The sequence below is a fragment of the Aptenodytes forsteri genome, unplaced genomic scaffold (genome assembly GCF_000699145.1).
Source record: "Aptenodytes forsteri isolate BGI_AS27 unplaced genomic scaffold, ASM69914v1 Scaffold15, whole genome shotgun sequence".
In the NCBI taxonomy this organism is placed as follows: Eukaryota; Metazoa; Chordata; class Aves; order Sphenisciformes; family Spheniscidae; genus Aptenodytes; species Aptenodytes forsteri.
Window position 1 is genome coordinate 25,213,138 of NW_008795129.1, and position 22,397 is coordinate 25,235,534.

Sequence of the window (22,397 nt, forward strand, 5' to 3'; positions counted from 1 at the left end):
CTATCAAGCTTGATTATTCTAAATGGGAATTCATTTTATTCAGTTAATTGGTACTTTGCCTCACTCAATCTTTTACGTGTAAGTGATTATTCTAATTTGTATTTTTTTAATCTAATTATTTCCATCTCTTTTAAATGATCTTTATTGCAGGTATTCGTATATAATACATGAGGAATTGTTGTTGTCAGATATAATTTTGTGAGCGGTTATATTAAATTATACATGCTTTTAAATATTAGATATTTATGACTTAAATTCTCTTGCTATTCCTGAAGAGGTCAGAAACAAAGCTTGTATTTATATGTACAAAAAACCCAACAGTGAGTGTGCTGTAGACAGTCCCATAAAAACCACATTTTTATGACGAAATTTAACTTTTCATCACAGGGCGTTTTCTACCTTGCGTCTGAGGAACGGCCGTGCAGCAGACCGCGCGGCTGAATTTCGAGAAACGTTTCCCAGGCAGAGAGGTCCCTGCCCGAGCTTCTTGCTGCTTGCTGGGCTGCACTGAATGCACGTGCAAACATCTCAACAAATATCTCAAGTCCTTTTTCTTTCTCTGGATTTTAGGACATCCTAAGTCTCTGAGCCAGAATTACAGGAATTCAAAAAAAGAAAAGGGAAAGACACCAAATATATTCATTTTTTTCTAAAGCTCCTAAGTTTTGAAGCAGGTCAAAACATGAGACTTCTACCAAACTTCTGGAAATTTGATTCAGGGCTTAATGTATGACTCCAAGTAACAAATTGTTATTGAATGGTTACCCCAAACGAGAGGAATACTGACAAGCTGTTTCCAGCTGATGCCCCGTGGAGTGGTGGGACGTGCTCGCCCGCAGAGCTGAGCGCAGGAGCCTGAGGTCCTGCTGCTCCAGGGGCTTTGATGCCGACTGCCCAAGGTGGGGACGGCGGTGGAGAGCCTGGCCTTTTGGTCGGGGGGGTGAAGGGGTTCCACCGGGACTCGGCGCTACCCTTTGCTGTTTATTCAGTTATCTTCAAGCCACATGTCTCAAATTAGTCTTCAAGCAAGCTCCTACTTTCCACCTGTTCCTTTGGAATGGAAAGGAGCACTTCTTTTTCCAGTTATTTTGTAAAAACATAATTCAAATGAATAATTTTGTTTGAGATGCTGCAGTAATGCGTTCTTACCCGCCTTATGACATAATGGTGCAATAAAGTCCTAACCAAAAATGAAGTCACGCAAGAGCTATTCCAGTTAAACTATAACTCAGTGCTGCCTGATGTGCTAAGATGGGTCGGCGGAGACGCAGTGGGAATGCCAGAGCTTCAGGAAAGAGAAGGTAGCTGCGGTCAGCCCGACGGGAGATGAGAGCTGCTCCCGGTGCCAGGGGTTCCCGGCCGGGGGGCCGCCGCCTCGCCTGCTCCAGGTAGGGCAACTCCCCCAGGTTGAAAAGCAGGAAGGACAAAAAGAGAAAAAAGAGAGCAAGGAGAGAGGGTGGCTTTCCCCCCTTCCCTTTTTGCAGATTTTTTTTTTTTTTTTTTTTTTTTTTAAACTATCAGTCTTTTTGGGTAGGCACTTGTTCTTGGTGTGGCCAACATCCCAGGTGCCAATGCATTTGTCAACCTACAGTGATAATGCTTTCATGTCTCTCATTTGTAATTATATTTTCTGAATTGTTAGTGCTTGTCCTTTAGAATATTACTTTTTTAGCACTAAAAATCTGGGGCATGACCTGAGCTGCATGATACTAAAGCCTGGGGGAAAAAACCAAAACCCAACAGTCTCTCAGCCATCCTCTGTATTAGATGGGATGGTTCGCTGTTTTATTCCTGCTTTAGGAGGATGCAGGGAATGGGTATCTATTTAACCTGCTCTAAAGTAGCTTGTGCGTCAGGCTCCTTGAAAAAAAGTCACACAGCTGTAGCAATGCCACACAGCATAACAAAGGTTTTATTAGTTTGTTTTCTTAAAACCCAGGTTTTATTCTTAAGCTGTCAGGTCAGATGAGGATTCAGTTCTGCAGCCAAAATAGAAATTAAGCATGTGTACTGATCTAGTAATCCCTGAAAATGATACTGTTTTCTCACATTTTGGGGAGCTGGGCCATCCCCCGTGGCATCTCCTTGGGCCGTGCGTGAAGCGGTGTCAGCGATCCCGAAGCTGGGAAGAGCTGTGCACAGGCTTCGCGTGCTCCCGATTTCTGAGCTGATCCTTATTGGATTGCATTTAGATTTCAAGTGCTCTGCCTCCTTGGCAGGATTTGAGTTAGCTGTGCAATTTTACAGTGATTTTTTTTTTTTTTTGGTCATGGTATCAAGTTCTCTGTTGGACATAGAAGCATTTACCTATAACAATGCAGACTTTTAAAACTGTGGTTGTAACGGGAATCTCTGGCACCTTTTTAAGGCTTCAGATAATCAGCCATAACTAAGAATCCTTCACTCCAAAAAATATTCCATGGAGTGAAAGTTGAAGTGCCTGAGTCATTTACCCACGCGTATCTATGACATAAAGGCTGGAGAGAGTAGCATATAAGTAGATAAAAATGCAGTGTATCCCCATGCAGTTATGAAAGCAGTTCCTATTTCTTTTTCCAGGTGGGGCAGCGGTTGCCTTACAGCAAAGCCATGTAATAATGACAGTGTATGTCTCTGCCTGGATCTTTTCCTCTCTGATTTTATCACCAAGAGGCTTCTTCTGTAGTATGCGGTTGTCCTTTCTTGTTCAGCAGTGCTTTTCTACCTGCCTGTTCTCTCTGGAGAGGAGTTGTTACTATTTTTTACTTTTTTTTTTTTCTTCTTAACAGACCGTATCATGACATTGTACCTTTTTGAGGATGTCTGTGGCGGTGGGGTTTTTTGGTTCAAAAAAATTATATCTTTACGGTCCTGTCTGTGAAGTAGATAAATATACATATACATTAAAGCTTACAGTGTTTTTATGTTATTGCAACTTGCTCACCTCCCCGTCCACCCCAGTCTGAAGAGGAGCACTTACTACTTGGTCATATGTAGTGCTTGGTTGTGCTAAGCTCAGTCTCTTGCATCTGCCTCTGTGTTGCGGCACCTAAATCTGCTAAAAGTTCTAATCCTTCTTTCTTTAGCAAGCAGAAATACAAAGTGCTTCGGACCAAAATGAGATACCAGAATTTGCATAATCTTTGTAGATGTGTTTATTTCTGATAAATTGTGGGGCATCAACTGTATACTCAAGTTACACTTTATCACGTTCAGGAGAACAGATACAAGATGTCTGGTGTGGTTTTTCGATCTGTAAAACACTCATAACAGTAATTTTGTGACAAATGTTGCTGTTCCTGACTTTCCAGTCTTTTGGAAACCTGCCAGGAACTTCATTTTTTTTTTTTTTTTTTTTTTTTTAAAGAGCTGGATGTATTTTAACGGTGAGCCGGTGAACTCAACGCTGCACTGCAGAATTGTTCAGCAAAGCAGCTCGCTGTAACTGCCAGAATTGATTACCCGAGAGTCCAGTGGATTTAAGCAGCCTTTGCTGAGGGTGTAAAGCATTACAGTCAGCAAAGTGCAGCATTCAGCACCTCGTTCCTGGCAATGCCAGCCCTTTCCCTATTGATTCAACTTTTATTCTGGCTTTATTCCAGATTTCCAAATCTTCTTCCTTCCTTTCCCCTCCCTTCAGTTTATATAAACTGCTGCTGCGTGTTTTGAGCTGCCAGCATACTATTGCTTTATAATTCTAACTTATTGAATGTTGGAAGGTTATCTATAATGCTAAATACAATGTAGCCTTACCGTGTTTTTATAATATGGGTTGCTTCCAAAATTACACCACATTCCACTGGGGGTGTTTGTTTTGCTGAACAGAAGAATTCACCGTGACTTGCAGGTTTTTAGAGCAGGTGATTGTCTGATAGATACAGCCTGGTTTTTTTTTAGATACAGCCTGGGTTTTTTTCCTGCACCATCAAACTACTAACTTCTTACTCAACTCTTACAATGGCTAGACAAGACTGAGAAAATATATTTGTTTAACTCAGCCCAAGTAGCCTAGGTATAAAACTTAATATAGTTGATAGCAAAATGGTCCCTTACTATGATGACTGTCATACAAAACTATAAATGGTTTTGACTTTATCTAGTTAGACCTGGCTAAAGCGGTTTCTTGAAGCTGGAGTGCTTCAGAGTAAGAGGATGGGTCCCCTGCCAGGCTGAGCCAACAAAGCTGCGTCGGCAGTTGTCAGACCAGGTCTGCATGCGATGGTAACAACAATACGTTTTGCAGTAAACTGTTATGCATAATTAATTGTCTAATTCCAAGAATGGCTAGTTCAGGGTTAACCTGGCTGTTTACTGAGCCTGTTAGTGTAAGTTATCTTGGCTGCTTAAATTCTAAACAGTATTAGAAGGAATTGAATGAGTAAATCGTCAGTAGGAAGCTGGACTGGAAAAAAACAAAAGGAATTTAAGATAATAAAGTTTGAGGCTAATAATACTTTTTATTATTCCTTCTTCACTCATTATGTTAAAGAAAAAATTCAGCTAGGTCCATTGAGCTTCCAAACTGTAAGAAGCGGAGCAAGAATAAAGAAATGCTATTGTGTCTGCTCCTGTGTAAAAAAAAGTTTTACACTTTTTTTCCCCCTCAAAATATACATTTTGTCTTTTTATTTTCATGTCCTTTTTTTCTTACTCCTGTATTCTCCTATCACTTGGAAGAATTTAAAATAGCATCCTAGGGGCAATGGATAGAAGGCATCCTGCAATCCCTTCTGGAAGGGGTTACCTTGGTAAACTGAGCGTACTTTAAGTGCTTTCAGCGGGCAGAAGGGCTGCTCTGTATCTTACAGAGCCTTGAAAAAGAAAATAAATAATGAACTGTAATATCAGATGAGATTACTTGATGCCCTTCCTTTAAGGGTCTGTGTGCTCCCTAAGGCAGCTGCAGTTTCTGATGCCCTCTGCTGAGCAGTGCCCGTGCTGGCAGCTCTTGTGCCTGGCTTGGTGAGAGCCTTGCTACTGCTGACATCCCTTCAAAGCACGAGAGAATTAATTTTTAAGTCTGTTTCTTTCTTTTAAAGAATACCAGGTGTGTGTTGAGTTTGAATTTAGTCCTAGGTATAGCAGAGAGGCTGGGAATAAGGTTCACTTCTGAGCAACACACGTGAGAGTGGTGAAAAGGTGGTGTGAAAGTTGTTGTTACAGAAGTTTTTTATACATTTGAGATTATCCAGAGATTATTTCTGGTGGATTATCCCATTTTACATTGAAAGGAAGGATTTTCTAAGGGTTATTCTAATGATTGCCAAGTTCCTGGATTTTTTTTTTCCTGTTGTTAGGCAATACTATATAATGTCCTGTGGAAATTGTAATATTAAATATATTATACAGAAACATCAGGGAGCTTTGTTGTGCAGTATTACTGTGGTTATAATTTTAGCAATGGATGTAGAGCCACCATCTGGATGTGTTCTGCCATTTGTGAAATACAGAAAGTAATGCTTGTGTGTTATGTTTTTGCTAAAGAAAATATTTTAAAAACAATCAGGGCCAGCTAATGGATGAGATTGCAGCCTCTTATAATTAATGCGTTTATTAGGGACTGGATACATTTACAGCAAATTAATAACAACATTTATTTTTTCCACATAAACCACCTCAATTTACAGGGACTAGAGTATTTCTAGACCAGCTCATTTATCTACAACTATTAATTTCCCTGAATTTCTCTGTAGTCTTCAAAGCAGCAGCACATTCTCATCACGCCTTTTCTCTAACCTTCTCTACATTGGAAATTATTTTCTGGTCTCATGAAACCTGAAATTCTCTGTATTTGGAAGGCTCTGATGAAATGCTTTGTAGCTCACAGAGTCATAGCTCTGGCACAGGTGTTCTCCAAAGGAATGTACTCCGAAGCACCATGTGTATGTCTATAGGAAATCAAGGTGGGATGAGGAAACTCTGAAAGGTGTTTGTTACAGGTACTTTAAATTTTGTGGTTGTTACTGGTCTGCTTGGTGGTAAAAGCTTTTCCTCTTTGTTTCGGTCTCCAGGCATCTGTGATGCCAAAATTGTGTGTCGAAGTTACACAGCATGGAAGTATTGGTCTTGTGGAGGAAAGTCACTTGGGCCCTTAAGACAGGGTCTGGCCACGCTGGGGTTTTCGGCTGCTTTCCCCTTCCTGCAGCTCACACTGCTCCTACTCGTGCTCTTTGCAGAAGGTATAATACATGCAATTACAGTAGTAACCACCAAAAATAGGTGATATTTGCATTTATTCTCAAGATTTGCATTTATTCTCAAGATTCCAGCTGCTGGTACTTAGGAGTTTTCTTCTTATCTATGGAAATGACTTCCAGACTCCTTGCCTCAGTGTCAGCTGCTGTGTTTTACTGATGTAGACTAGCTTTTCTGGCCTGATTTCTGTCGTCGTCTTTGAACGATGGCTGAGCATTATCTTCCTGTTCTTAGATTTAAAACATGCTTAATGAATTCTTAGTGCGCACAACTGGTATTTTCCTTTTCCTTCTGCATCAAAACTGAAAGTTAAGTGATAAGGCAATGGGAGAGTATAAAACAAGTTTTAAAACTTGCCTCATCTAAAGTAAACATTGCTTTTTCTTTTAGCTTTGTTCTGACATGAGGAAAAAACATAATACTAGTTTGACCTGAAAATTTATCTTTTGCTTTTGTTTTCTTTTAGGTCCAGGATGGAACATTCCTGCTCACTCCTGCTGCTCTGTGTTAGTTTTCTGTTTGCGCAAGCTTTACCGCCCAATGGAACCGAATTGCCAAAACCAACAACAACAACAAGTAAGGACATCACTTAATTTGCAGGGATGGGAGTGGGTGTGGAAAGGGACTTCTGGTGGGGTCCCCCTGGTGACATAGTCCTGGATATTTTTCCAGGACTTTGACCCCACTAATGTGCTTCTAATCTTGCCAGATGACCTCTGTATTTGATCTCCATATGACTGGTGCTGTACACTTTACTTTCTCTTTCCCAAAGAATGGGAAATGCACAGGATAGCTTTGGGAGTGGTGGAGAAGCACAGGATGTCTCCTCCTGCCTGGGCTGCAAGCTCTCCACACCCCAGGAGCTGTCACTGTGGATCTCCAATGTGATGGGACCTGGACACAGATAATATGGAATAAAGAAATTATCAATTAGACAACAGGATGAACATATTTAAACATCATGAGGAACTACAGTCTTTATATGTGTTCTGTGTTTTCTAATGATACCAGCTGTCTAAGGCAAGACTTGAGGAGGTGGATAATAGTGCAGGTGTCCTGCATAAGATTAGGACAGGTGAAAAATAGACAAGCCTTTTTCAGAGACCTGAGAGCAATCTTCTACTTTGTCCTGGTTTCGGCAGGGATAGAGTTAATTTCCTTCCTAGTAGCTGGTACAGTGCTGTGTTTTGGATTTAGGGTGAGAACAATGTTGATAACACACCGATGTTTTAGTTGTTGCTGAGTAGTGTTTACACTAGTCAAGGACTTTTCAGCTTCCCATGCTCTACCGACTGAGAAGGCTGGAGGTGCACAAGAAGCTGGGAGGGGGCACAGCCAGGACAGCTGACCCAAACTGGCCAAAGGGATATTCCATACCATGTGACGTCATGCTCAGTATATAAAGCTGGGGGAAGAAGAAGGAAGGGGGAGATGTTTGGAGTGATGGCGTTTGTCTTCCCAAGTAACCGTTACGCGTGATGGAGCCCTGCTTTCCTGGTGATGGCTGAACACCTGCCTGCCGATGGGAAGTAGTAAATGAATGCCTTGTTTTGCTTGGCTTGTGTGCGCAGCTTTTGCTTTACCTATTAAACTGTCTTTATCTCAGCCCACGAGTTTTCTCACTTTTACCCTTCCGATTCTCTCCCCCATCCCATTGTGGGGGGAGTGAGCGAGCGGCTGCGTGGTGCTCAGTTGCTGGCTGGGGTTAAACCACGACATACTTACTGGTCCATCACAGCATCTTTTATTCATCCACATTTCTATTTTCGGACTTTCTTCCTCTTGCTTCAAGCCCTCCTACAACTATGTCCTAACACAATACAGTCCTGGAGAGGGGCTCGTTCAAGTCAAGTAAGGGTTTGTTGAGGTTTTTTATTTAAGATACGGATTCTACTATTATGTTCTGTGATGCGATGATATATTTTACTTGCACATTGTCCTTATCCTTCGTAATCCTAGCTAGCTATCTTTGAAATCCCTGTGCTGGTGAGTGTTGTTTGTCAGGCAGCAGTTCACTATTTAGGCGGTGGTAGTGTGTGATGCTGTGCTCATGTCAGAGGGGGATTTCCGAAGGGATAGCTGCTCTGTGGACTCGGTTGAAGGGAAATAAAGCTGATGAAGTTCCATATAAACAGTGTGGTGAAATCTTGATAACTTTTCAGGTGACTGTTGTTGACACCCAGTCTTTATAGGAGGGTGTTTTTGTGGTTTCGTTGGTTTAATCTGCCTGTGAACTTTACACCCGTATGGAAGGAGAGCCAAGGGAGAATCAAATGCCAGGCATGGCTGATGGCCACTTTGTTTTGGTCCTTGGTTATATTAATTTAGGTGTTTGGCATTTGCTTCCATCAAAATCTGAGGCTGGAGAACAGCAGAGGCAGCTGAGCACTGCTCTGCCTGGGCACTAACAGACCTCACAGGGCATGTGGTAGCACCTGGGAAGTGGAGGGTTAGGGGAGCAAGGGGCTCTACCATTAGTAATGACAATCTTAGTGTTGTTTTGCTTAGGGCTTTCAAAATAAATGAATTGCTAATATAAATAAAAATGTAGCTAAGTATAAAATTGCTGATAAACGGCTCTGTTGAAATATTGTCAAGTAGTTGTCAGTGCCCTGCTTCTTGTCTGTCACCTGGAGCAGTAGAAGAACAAGTTAGTAATATTGGTCTGAATATGTAAGAATAAGGGAATTGGGAATGGGAAGTAGCTTGTTAGTTGTATCGCTTCCCAGAATTTTAATAAAATCAGTAAAAAGGGAGTTTCTCCATAGATGCTGTTTATCTTCAAAGCTTAATTCAAAATTGTGTTGCGTTTAAGTATGATAATATGGGTAAGAGTAATCTTATCATCTGAGTTTTAATTAAATCTTAATTTCAGTGATACAAGTTAGAAATTATTAGTACGACTACACTGTTTTATTCTAAATATCAAAGCCTTCATTACTTTGCAGTGAGAAGTGAAGAAGAGTTTTGTCTGATAGACAAGCACGCGCACACTGAAAATGTATTGCTGTATGGAAACTTCCAAGATAATGGGATTATCTAATACATTTGATAGCCACTGGCTTAATACAATATTTTTTAATACAAAAATAAAGATTTTTGATTGAAGTGTCAAGAAAACTCCGTGTAAAAGAATATGGAAAGATTCTAAAAAGAATCCAGCTTTCCTTTTGCATGCTAATTTGATGAATGATCCAAAAAGATAAAATGCTTTTGATTCTGAAAGGAGTAGTTATAATTTATTGCATGTCATTATTTTAGCTGACTTGGTTTTTAACACATTTGTTGAATTAAAATATTGTATTTATTCTTATTTTAAACATGGATACTTGGTCTGTATTGCTCAGTTTTTCAGCACTGTCGACATTTTGCTTCCTACAAGAGTACCATGAAATTGCTACCATGAAATTTCCCATTCATAAAAAAAGAATATTCTGTTTTTTATTGCACTGCCATTTACTGGAGAAGTTGCACTGCCATCTACTCAGAGTATTCAACTATATTAAATAAATATAAGCCAGTATTTATTTATTTGGATTTGCATAAATAAATGTGTATTTCAAGTAGATAAAACTTTATGCTATCAAATATGTGACAGACTATTTATATGTGATACTGTCCATGGCATTCAAATAATTTCTGGTTACTCAAATACTAATTAGTTATCTAGTATTAATCATAGGCAGGATTCTTTTACTTCTTCTTGTATTTTTACTTGTTATGTAGTTTAAATGTGAAAGCAGCCTGGGAGTTGCAGTAGTAAAGCTTTTAAGTCCTTTCCAAATGTTTAAATTTCTTTAGGGTTTACTTGATGAATATTTCATGGGTTTCATGCCCATGCAGAGGTAATGAATTTATCAGATGAGGGGGAGGTTGAAAGGCAGCAAATGGTGCAGCTTCTGATGCCCTATTTATGGCTGGTTTAAACTTTCAAGAAGTTAGTGGGTGTCTTTGAAGATAACTGAAGCAATGTATAGAAAGAATAAAGTCTTGTTGTACGATAGCCAGAACGGGACCCAGAGATGGGGACTTTCATGCTAGACTCGTGGTGCTTCTTTCATGTAGAAAACGAGGCATCATCAGAAAATTGAGTTTTGAAGAAGGAGGCTGGCTCATTTTGCTTAGTATTTAAAGGCCAAAGGGATGCTTTGCTGGTAGATACTCAATTTCAAGAATTAGTTTGAAAAGCGGAACTTCAGAAATAGGTGGTTTTGGATTGGGGGTTGGACTAGATGACCTTTAAAGATCCCTTCCAACCCAAACTATTCTATGACTCTGTGATCGTGGTGGGAGGCGGGGCTGAGCTCAGTCTGGCTGTGCGGCATTTGGCTTTGGGATGGCAAACGCAGGCGTGATTCGCGTGATTCTTGCATTTGCTGCTGCTGCTTGCCTTCTTGTGTAGTGCAGGCTGTGGACACTGGTTTGTCTTCCCTACCTGTCTTTTTCCTTTGCCCTTCCTTTATTTTTTTTTTAATTTGGGTTTGTTTTTCATATGTACCAAGTGCATCTCCTGTTTATCAGCTGCTTATCTGCTTCCTCTCCGCAGTCGAGGCACAGTGAAGCACAGCGATTCTCTGCAGGGTTGGGGTTTTCTCTTCCAAAAATAGCGTGAGAGGGCTTAGTCTGGACTTTGTGATATCCCCGTTGGCATGGGTGGACTTCTCCTGCCCAGTCATCGCAGCACAAGTTCAGCTGGACCTCAAGGAGACAGGGTGGCTAGATGAAAACTGAGAAAGGAGGAGAGTACTCCTTTTATTGAGTTAACTTGTAGGTTTTCATTGTATAGAAAGCACACACTGGTGTGCAAGAGGCTTAATTATAATAAATTAATCACTGTTAAATCTGAACAGAAGGTTCAGTGAATGGAAGTTAAGCACTTGCAGAAGTTTTTACAGCAACAACAAAAAATAAATACTCTGCTACCCACCCAACCCGGACATTTCAAAAATGCTTATGTCTACAAAAAATACTAAGGACTACCCAAAACACATCAGTTGAGTGTGTCTTCACCTTAGTATCAGTCCAAATGATGGCATGAGGACAGCCTGTGCCACACATGCATCTGCACTGTGAGTAGCATCCCAGTACCCCCAGCAAGGTGGTAATGTGAAAGGGTTTCTGTTCTGTGGCTGTGTGTGCTTTGGTGAGCTCTGCCGCTCCCTGCAGTTGTTCTCGGTGAATTTTGAGAGCGTTACCTGCTCTATGGGGCATGTGAAGAGCATTGAAAGACTACAATAAAAATTGAAGATGCTTCGTTGCCCTTTGAAACATGAACAGGTGAAGGAGTAATATGGAAGATACTCAACACTCTCATGCATGATAGATTATCCGGTCTGAAGTATCTCCTGAATTAATGTGTGAGGTCTTGCACGACCACTAGGCAAGCTGGCTGCGGAAGTTGATGCAGGCTGGACTGAGCTCTTCAGCAGAGACATGTCTAAGAGCTCCTGTATCCCACATGCGGGGGATGCGTTACTCTGATAGAAGTTGTGTGTAAACTGGGAAGCATTGGGTTTTGTGTCTGCAGGTGACAAAACACCTCTATTAAAATTCGACCACAATTCTATTCATAGTCATATATTTTACGACATGGCCTATTTAAGATTGCGTGTACTGTGTTTGCCATGTGATGGATAAGGTCTGTGTTAAGACTTTGTGACAGCTGCTCTTCATGTAAAATAAATGTCAGAGGAGGTTGGGGTCCTTTGCAGGGCTGGATGTCTGAAACAACAGTTCTGACCCAAACCAGAGGCACGTGTCACTGCCCAAAAGCCTCTGTGGTCAGATTTGACAGAGCATTGTTTAAAAGACGTTTGTGTGTCTGCTGAAGGGACAGCAGAGATGAAGGATGCACCCTGAAAAAAACCCACTTGAAGTCTAACCCAAATAATGGGTGAAAGCAGTTTAGTTTTAGTTTTGGAGAGGTGGCGGGTTAAGTTCTCTGTTTTTTGAAAAGAAGTTCAGACCTGTGAATAAATGGAGCCCGTTGTTGTGGGATTTCTCCTGTGCTCAGATAAACAATATCTTGTCTGTTCTTTGTCATTTGCCAGAATAATTTCAGGTACCTGACTTGCTATCTAGGGCAAACTGCGCACCTTGCCTTGTTAGCTGGCTTTTGTGGAGGGAGAAAAAAGTGTTCTAATCACACTTTCATTCATGGGCTGTTTCACCGTTCAGGTCCTGCTTGCAAAGGAACCAATCCAGGGATGAAGAAAATCAAAGTTTGGGAGAGAGTGTGGAGGGAGGATCACGGGGCAGTTACTGATGTGCTACATTGCTGTTAGTTCCCTTTTTTTCTTGTGGGTGGTTTTGTTTTTGACACATATGGAAAGTGGGAACATCGTAACCCTGAAGGAAATGGTGATATGCTTCCAGAAGGAGCCGTTCAGATGGCTGGGCCAGCAGCACAGGGAACGAAGCCGGGAAGAACCCGTGAGTCAGCCTCGGTGGGTGGCAGGGGAAGCACGAGGGGTTGCCACCATCCTCCTGATGATAATCCTCCTCTCTTGTCAAGATGAAAGTCACTATTTCATGTATTTCTAAAAAAAATACCCTCAGGATGATGTTTTTTTGTGTGACTGCAAACAGAAAGCCCTGTGGTTTTGGACCACAGCTCTCTGTGTTGGAGCAGTGGAAAATTTTCCCTGGCAGTGGCTGCAGTAGAGATCTGCTTTAGAGAACATCTGCCTCTTCTGCGTGCATTTACTTATGTGTTTCAGTTGTCAATTTTTGAGGCAGCACTGATTAAAAATATATTTCAGGTCTGTCTTTCTGTTTCCCCTTAAAATCCCACTTCATATGTAGATAGTTGTGTTGGCCAAAGATCTTCCAGCCTCTGAGTCTACAATGGCCTAAGCCCGGTTGTAACTTTCTCTAACAATTTTTGGGCTAATTATAAAATTACCGATGCAGATATGGAAGAAAATACAGGTAATAAATGCAACTGTTTAAAACCACGCCATGCCTTACACACAGGCTCTGCAGAGGTGAAGCCATTGGTGTGCCACTGCAAGGCTTCGAAAACAGATGTGCCCGTGTACAAGGAAGAAGGGACTGTTTGTGGTTTTTTACTTAATTTCCTTGTGAAATGGTAGGAGGAGAGGTGAGATCTTGATGCAGAGAATTGCATCGGTTATTGCAGGGCTGCTCTGTCCTTAACTACAGAAATGTAGACAGTAGTGTTACAGGAGGTTGAACTTCTCTTCTCCTGGGTTGGACTGAGGCTTTCTGTGGTTGTCCGGGAATCAGTTTTCCAAAGACACCCCAAAAACATGGTATGGGCTATATCAGTTCTTCTGAAAGGAGGAGATGGGGGATTTTGTATTGTGTAATGAACTGAGGGAAATTCTCATTCCCTTGTGACTCAAACTTGTTGTTTTCCCCTCTTGTGTCATGGGTCTTCGCACAGAGCCAATGATGAGAACTAACACAAAACCCCTAAATCCTGGAGGATTCTGAGATGCTGAGTCTGAAATTTCTAAGCCTCAGAAGTGGGCTAAAGTGGCTCCTTTTTGCCTGTGGGGGCAAAAATAAACATTTTGTTTGTTTGTTTCTTTGCCAGACTTTGGTTTGTATACAGAGTGCGGTATTGCTAAATACCACACAGAAATTGTTAAGCTGTTTCTGGTGATGCACATTCATCCAGACACTCCTTCCAATAGTGATTTCCTGAAACCCCGTCAAGTGATGGTTTCTGATTACAATTTTGTCATGCCTGTCACTTTTGTCTTTATATACCACTTAAATGTCAAGTTTCATGCATTTTATTGCTTTCCCTTTCTTCGTACTATTATGTTGACTTGAGGTACCTTCTTTCCTTGTATGCCCCTAGTGCACCTATGCCTCTAAAGGAAGTTTTTCCGTGCCCTAATACCCTGTTTGAGCATCCAGAGAGTTTCCAGGTGCTCACGAGATACAAACCAACACTCAAATGGTTTTGCAGGGATCAATTCTGGACAGCCAGTCTATCCATATGAGCTCTTTTGTATAATATTGCAGGTGTTATGTAGTCTTATATAGTTACTGTAATCTTTTGTTTTCATGATATTTTATGTCGAGGCTTGTGGCAAGGTCTCTTCAAAAAGCCTTTGCAAAAAGCAAGCAAAAAGAAAGAGGTTAGGGAAGTGTGCATGCGGGAGGTGTTAGGAGAATTACTGCTGCAGTTCTCAAAGACCTCTGTAGCACTGGTGAAGAACTCGTTAAAGGTGTGTAAATGTAGTTTAAAAAGAGAAGAAACACACCAGCAGCGACAAAAGTTGCCTTAATTTTGGAAGAGTATATGTTGGTAAGAAAATATAAAAAAAGTGCAAATGAAGGAGGCTGAGGAAGGCTGGTGTAACGATGGAGAAACTGGGGGGTTCGGACCCCCAGGGAACTGTTCCAGTGGATGCCCTAAGTGTGGGCTGCTGCCTCGGGTGGCTCCTTTGGCTGTAACTGAGGAAAGAACGGCCTTTTTCTGTATCCTATGGCATGGGCAATAAATTCCAGGTGTGAAGGCCTCATCCTTCCCACTTAGCGAGGTCTCGACCACTGCTGTTACACTAACCTGGATTTATTTGTCTGGTCAGAAAGAGGAACAGGTGGCAGGGTTCTATTTTGCTTGTTGAAGGCTAAGGCTGAGAGTTTTGCTTGCTTAAATAAAACACGTTCTTTTTTAAATTATTTTAATGTGTTATATATTGAATTGTTCAGTAGAATTAAAAGGTTACAGAAGCATAATGAAACTGAAATGTAAAAAGTCACATACATAAAAACACTATTAACAGAAGGATGAGACTTGCAATTTATACTAGATAAAACAAAATCTTAATTTTTTTTTTAATCTCCATTCTGAGTGTTTGTTAAAAGTCTCATCGTTCCTACTTGTTCTTGTATTTATATATAATATGCTATATGTTATATATAATATGCTATATATTATATACAATATAAGCTATAGAAGACGCTGCAGTTTGCACTGTCCCCTCCTGCCTTCCCCCTCCGTCATGCTCAGTGTACGCTTTACAGCCTAATACAGCCAGCAGCGGTGTTTTGGACTGGTAAACGAGGTGTGTTTAAAACGTTGTATCTCTGGAGTCAATAAAATCTATACAAAGGGTGGCATTGTTGGGTGATGTCTGGCTGGCTGAGCTGATGCGCATAAGGATACTGCAGCAAACCTTTTGAATGGGCTTCAAATTTAGTTTAAAACCTTGCACCCATTAAACTTACTCTAACCACAAGTAAATTCTTTGCTTAACCAGTCATTCCCAAAAATATCTTGACATTCTCAGCAGCAGATAGTTTGTTTGTGCCTTTGAAGGGAAAAAAAAAAAAAAATATTCGAACTTTCAATTTTAGCTTTGCATATATTAAGTAATTTGTGATGCTTTTGGTAAGTACAAGCAGCATATTGCATAAGAACCACAGATTTTTGATACCCCAAGCACAGTTTCTGCCCATACTAGATCAGGCAATCCGTGTTTATAAAGTTTCACGTTGGCTGTGTTCAATCCACAGATTCTACAGAGGACAACAATTTACACAAGGACCTATTGACTTCAATGCTGATTCTGCTCCTGGTCTTCATCATTTTCATTCTGTTGGCTGGCTATTTTTTCAGGTAGGTCTGTGTGGAGCTCTGCATGCAGAACTAGCTCAGTCTTGTTTCGATATGATCTAACAAGGAAATGAAATGCGTACTTATGGTGAGGCGGGAGCCTCCATCACAGCGTAGAGGAGGGTGCTGCGGCGGTGGTGGCTCTCACTGTGAAGATGAACAGAAAGAGCTTCTCCAGAATTACATGGTTGGTAAAGGCTGGTTTGGAAAAATGCTTGTTACCTTTCAACATAGTTCCTCAGATTAACGTGGTGTATGTATTTCAGGTTCAGAAGACATAGGAAAGCTGTTGTGAACTCTGGGGACAAAAAGATGCCAAATGGGATCTTAGAAGAACAAGGTATGGAGAGATTTGCTTTCCTTCTCACTGTGAATTTTGTTTGTGTACGCACATGCTTGTTCGCTAATTAAGAATTCAGTTATTCAGTTATGTTTGCTTTTTATTTATAAGTTTTAGGATTGTTACTAAAGAGAAAATAGTTAAAAAAAAAAAAAGAGGTCCATATTTAAGTATGTGTATATATAAAGTTAACTTTCAGTTGTTGGTTTTAAATAATTTTCACTTTAAGTTGGGACACAGCAAATATTTATTTGTAAATGTTTCTTGTGCTCTTTATATATGTTTTATTAGGATGCCAGCTGAGAGCCAGGTTTCTGGCACTGTGATCTTTGTATTTAGAGAAAGGATTGCAATATTTCTTCTTAAAAGGGGAAAAGAAAGGCCCTTAACTCTTTGTGAAATTACAGGCTGGTTCCTGAACGTAAAGAGAAACAAGCATGGGGAAGAGACAGGGCAGTATTGTAAGCCAGCGGCACTAAAATAAAACACTCTCAGGAGTCAAAAATGTTTCCCATTGGCTTTTTCAAATGTGCTGGGTTTAAGTCTGTTAGTGGGGATCCTTTTGGGGGGGTTGCTCTGTGCGACTCAGTTCAAACCTAGCAAACGTGGAGGAGCCGTTCACTTCTTGCTTATAAATTACTTTAGCCATAACAAAGAGAAAAACTTAATGATAAAAAGAATTACATCTTTGTGCCGGTTCCACATCGCTACATATGAACTGAAGAGCGGGTTAACAAACACGGTGGCAGTCATAGAGAAAGTCAAACCTCTAAATATATCTGTCAGCTTCCTGCTCGGTCGGTGCTTGTGCACAGGAACCCCGACGAGCGCGGTTTGGAGATCCCCGTGGTGGCCCAGCACCGGGTAGTGCCCTTGGGTGGTGAATGGTTAGTGCAGCCACCAGTGAGTTTTAGTTTGCAAGTGTGGCTGCTGGAAGTTGCCCCATCATTATCAGCATGTAGGGAAGTGGTCTGCCTTTCTGTTTGCCTTTGGTTGTAAATAAAACTTGTCTTCACCAAACAGTGGGCTTAATCGCTCTGCTTCTTCCAGCCGTGCTGACAGGCAGCCCGTGGGGATGCTCATTTCAATTTTCAGATGGCCAGTTGTGCTCCTGAGGGGCCATGAAGGCAGCAGGTGAAGGTGTCCTGGGGCTTTATTTCCCTATGCAAGCCAAGGTCTAGGTGGCAAGAAGTGCCCGCAGCAATCCCCGTACCAAACCGTGCTGCCTCAGAGCGATTGCGTGCCAGGGCTGGGCTGATGCTGGGGTGATCTGGGGCAACCGAAAGCAACAACAACAGCTCATCTCGGTGCAGAGTTTCTGGTGTCTGCCAAGTTAAAGATATTTTTTTAATTCTTATTATTTCCCCTTCACAAGTGAAATAATCTAGCAGTATCTCTTCAGTGATAGGCACTAAAAGCTGTCCCTGCAGTCCCTGCCCTGTGGCAAAGCAGCTCTGGGTTGGTATATTCTTGGTCAGCAGAAGGAACCTTCTCCTTTTCTAAATAAAACCTGGTCACATTTTAATCCAGTGTAAATACAGAAACCGTTAATTTTACCAATAGTGGTTCTACTTGAATTTATTATGTTCTCAGAGAAGCTACTTGGCATGTGGTTTTGGTTTTTATTTCATTTAAATCAGCTTTATCTCCAATCGAAGTCTCATGTGAGAAGTATGTTTTGGCATCTTCCAGCATAAAAATTAATTTGTAGTTGGAAATAGCTTGTTATCTGTTGCTCTGGACATGCCTTTAACACCTACTTTCCTTGTACTGACAGAACAGCAACGGGTGATGCTGCTCAGTAGGTCTCCCTCGGGCCCAAAGAAGTATTTCCCTATTCCAGTAGAAAATCTCGAAGAGGAAATACGGATGCGATCAGCAGATGAAGGGAAACTCTTCCGTGAGGAGTTTAATGTAAGTCCTCACATGTGGAGTGGACGGTTGCATGGCAAAAAGTGGGGGGCAAATCAAAATGCCTGCAAATATTAACAATTCTTTTAAAAATGTTTGGTGCGTGATGCTGGTATCTCAGAGCCTCAGCACTTGTTGTGTGAGCGCGCTGGTGCTGTTTGTACATGCTCTGACATGCGTGGTAACCCTTTATCTGGACAAAATTTGAAAAGTTAACTGCATTATGGTATGGTAATGCCAAATCTGTAATATATAAACTGTTTGACACTTGCAAGCATTTAAAGAAGTTCTTTTGTGTTTGCCTGAAAGCTGGAGGAGAGTTGAATTGAATATGAATCTCTTCAGCGTTGATTTTCTTGGTGGTGGTGGTAGAAGGGTTTTTTAGGAGTCTGAGTGTTTCACCTCTATGGGAAGTACTCAGAGGAGAAGACACAGTGTGGCCTTTAATATTGCCCTAGTGAGGTTTGACTTTTTTTTTTTTCTGGTAATTTGACCTTCTGCTCTTTACCATCCCATTGCTTCCCTATTTGCAGCACCCTGTGCCCTAGCAGATAGGTTTCTATGAAGTATCTCAACTTTAAGGGTGTTTTTTTAAAGTGTTGCCTTGGTCAGAAAGGAGATTTTATTTTCTGCCCATAACCCGAGCTTCAGTTGTGTGTGGTCATATAGATGAGTCGTAACTGGAGTCTGGTGAGCTGCTGCAGAGCCGGTTTCTATGGAGAAACCCGGCACGATGAGTCTGCTCTCGCACGTCTGCATTCGGAGGCCTTTTCCATACTTTTATTATTTCTTTTCACTTCCCTTCACAGCAGAAGCAAGTTGAACAGAGCAGTAGCTTAAATGTCAAATATGGAGTTGTCAAAACTGATGCATGCATTGATTAGACAGTCTGTTAAGTTACCTTCTTAATTGGTAGCATATTTATATCTGCAATTTGTTTGGTGATATATTTAAAACACATACTTTCTTTGCCTTATCAGAGAGGGAGCATTGTGGAGATACTTACTGAAGTCGACAAAATGAATGTGAAAACTAATTTGACAAGATGTGCGCTTGTGAATTTTGACTCTCCTGATTAATTTGTTCTGCAGTTAGGAGTGAAACAAGCCATCTATTTTTATTTTTAAAACCTGCTTTGCTTGGATCATTTTCTGCACCATGCTGAGAGCGTGTGAGTTTCTGTCTGCACACAAGTGCTGAGTCTGAAAACTGGGGTCCCGTCCCCATAAATGAGCAGTCTGAGCAGTGGCGGAGGGTGATGGTACAGAAAGTCTGCTTGAAGCTTTATGTGTTTTTTTTTTTTCCCCGCTGTATCTCCCGTGGCTGCTTGCATGGATATATGAGTTGTTTGCTCAAGCCTGAGAGGGGAAGAAAGGGTGAAAGACAGTTGAAAATCAGAGTGATTGATATTGTGGCATAAACCAGGAAAGCTGATGAACAGAAGTCTGTTACTACAGCACTGGAAGGAAGGGGGTTGAGAAATCAGGACCCTTCAGCACAAAGACATCTGTGTAACGACCTTTCCTTCAGAGCATCCCCAGCACACAGAAGCCCTGAACTCGGCTCCATCCTCCCACCAGCTGGGGTTACACCTATATCTGCCCCGCGAAGCCATAGCTGCCAAGTCCTGCAGATTTTGGATGGGTCCAAAGCCGTCCCCTTTGTGCAAGCTGTTGGGCAGGAGCTGGTGGACTCTGACTGCAGCCCAGGGCTGGGGATGCCTAGCTGATGGGGATCTCTGCCCGCTGCGGTGTTTGCTTTGCACCGTCTAATATAATATGTCAGGGGTCAGGTGTCTCGGGGAACACAGATACAGGGTCTCCATTGTGAATTTGGAACAGATTTAGGCTGAAAATGGTGAGTCCTGTGAGCCAGCGGTGGCCAGGCACATGCACCAACCAAAGAAGTTAGGTCCCAAGCGATTTTTCTGGTGAAAAGAAAACAAAGCAAGAGCTGATAGATGAAGACACGCAGTGGAGAGAAAGGATTTTTGAGGACAGTTCTCTTAGATTTATGTGCTTCGTGGTGTTCTTCAATACTTTTGATTTTATCCTTAAAGCCTAAGTTACGCTTAAGAAGTACCTTGCACTTGTTGCACTTGTACACTAACCAAAATAGCAGAGGCTCCTTCTACCCTCAGTTGCTTCATTTTTTTATTATTTGATTTCTTTGTGAGCATAGAGCACTAGGAAGTGTGTGTTCTTTCTAAACAGAAGAAAAAGAACAAAAGAAGAAAAAAAACCCCATATTCCTTTCTGTATGGGCCCTTACCTCTATTTATCATCCATAACACAAGATGAGCTGGGTGTTTGAAGTTTATGATGGCTGGTTTATTGCCTTGATTTTCAGAGTAATGTCTGAAAACCTTCCTCTAAGAAATTGCTTTTGAAATTTTAATTTTGACTTGATTAAGATGTCCCTGTGGTTCATGCAGTGAAAAAAAAGAGAAAATGCGCCAATGCTGGGGTGAGTCGAGCCCCTCGGAAGTGTCAGAGAGCTTTTAGGATTCCTGCGAAGTGGGAGCAGTTAAGACTGCAGTGGCAGCAGATGACCCCGTGCCACCAAGACTCATCAGCTCCTCGTGATTCGCAGGGTGATGGAGAGGACGTGATGAAGTGCATCCTCGATGAATCACATCCTCCCCTCTGAAGATGGGTGGAAGCAGCGAAACAGGCTGTGTCCTTGCACTGGGGCTTAATACCCACGCTAAGCCGTGCAGAATGACATTAGGAGGTTTCTAGGGAGATGTGAGGGCCTTGCAGGAGTGAGGAGCAGGGAATGGAGAGATTATTTTGCCAGAGATAATTACTTTTCATGCATTTTTCACATAAAGATGCAGAACTTATATGACTGTTTATTGGGAATTTGTTGCCTGACCTTTGAAGTTTGAAGAAATCGTGTTTGAAGTGCTAATAATTTCTTTTTATGCAAAACATAAATTAAGTTTCTGTGTTTTCTAAATTGTAAATGTATTTTAATTAGCAAAATCATGGGCTTCATTCAAATAAGGAATTAAGCAGTTTGCTAAAAGCAGCATTCTTTTTCAACTCTTTTTTAACCTTCTCTCTCCTTTCTTTTACTTACATCCACAAGTTTAAGTGTGATTAAGAGATTAAAAAAAACCCAAACCAACCCACAAATGCACATTGCTATTTCCTCTATGGTGGTGGAGAAGTCCTCCCTGCACCCCCCCTTTTATCCTGTGTCACCCTGACAACACAGATTGCTGCTTTTAAGGGGAAATTCCAAGCCCTGCTCTCTGCCAGGCAAGTGAGGATAGTTGCTTTAAGCTGTACCATCGGTTACCATTTTTTTCCCTTCCCCTACATGATTCAGACCGGGTGGTGGGAGGTAGAAGGGTGGGAAAAGGCTGTTGTGCCTTCCCAAACCGCTGGGATTCTACCTCGGTGGGATCCAACACACTAACACTGGGTTTTAGGAATTCAGTAGAAGAAACTTGATGAAACTCTGTTCTTGTTCACATCATTCGCAGTGAGGGGGCAGCTAAAAGTGCAGGGCAGGAGCCTCGATGTCTCTTGATGAACGGTCCTTTTCCAACTCTAGCCCTGCCCTGGGCTCTCCGCCACAGCCTGAGCTCGGCCGCTTGGCTCCGGTGGTGTTATCTCAGCAGCTTCTGCGTGGAGGTGGAGGGGCTCCACCTCGGGCACCCCCTTGTTTTCATCTTCACCCTTTTCCTCTCTGTTTCTTCCTTTCATTTGATTACTCTGAAAGACTGGGTTTTTTTTTTAAGCTTGACTAAATTTATCTGCAGTCTTAGATCTTGCTGATTACTTGCAGAATTTGACTTGTGCTTGTACAGCAACTTTCAGCATAGAAGAATTGGGTTTTATTTTTTTCTTCCTCCCTTTCTGCCAGCATTGGGCCCTCACCTGTGGATCTCGGCAAGATGTTTGGTATTTAATGTTCTTAGCAGTGAGCTATTAACAATCAAATTCTATTTATGTTATTGAACCAACTGTTATTGCTAAAAGTAGCTGTTGGAGCCGAGCTCGAGGGAGCGGCGCATCCACGCGGCTGGGTCATGGCGCTGTGAATCACCGCGGCAGATGGCAGCTTAAAGTAGCAGCTCAGAGTTTAACAATTTTCTAAATAACTGCGATCTCTGGTGGAAAAATTACTTATTTTTCCAAAACTGCTGAACTCCTTTTCTGTAGTGAAATCTGCCAGGACGTGGTTTCCTGTTTTCGAGTAATGAAAGTTATTGCGAAAAAAAAAAAAATAAGTTTAATTCTGTTGGATGCAAGGCAGTATGTATAAATGCAGATTTTCCCTGAGCCATGTGCAGACAAGAGTTAGCTGTTTTCTAACACATTGACTTTTGTATCTTTTTTTTTTTTTTTTTTTTTTTTTTTT

At 41.6% G+C, this 22,397-nt stretch overlaps 1 protein-coding gene across 1 annotated transcript in view; it reads left to right on the forward strand.

The window, feature by feature from the left end:
* The first annotated feature begins 6,709 nt into the window (after window positions 1-6,709).
* The window catches only part of PTPRE (protein tyrosine phosphatase, receptor type E), a 37,228-nt gene continuing 21,540 nt past the window's right edge, over window positions 6,710-22,397 (forward strand). The window contains exons 1-4 of the mRNA XM_019471672.1: window positions 6,710-6,750; window positions 15,673-15,775; window positions 16,039-16,112; window positions 17,890-18,026. Of these exons, the coding sequence (XP_019327217.1) occupies window positions 15,717-15,775; window positions 16,039-16,112; window positions 17,890-18,026 (270 nt within the window). The 5' untranslated portion in view covers window positions 6,710-6,750; window positions 15,673-15,716. The remainder of the gene's footprint in view (window positions 6,751-15,672; window positions 15,776-16,038; window positions 16,113-17,889; window positions 18,027-22,397) is intronic.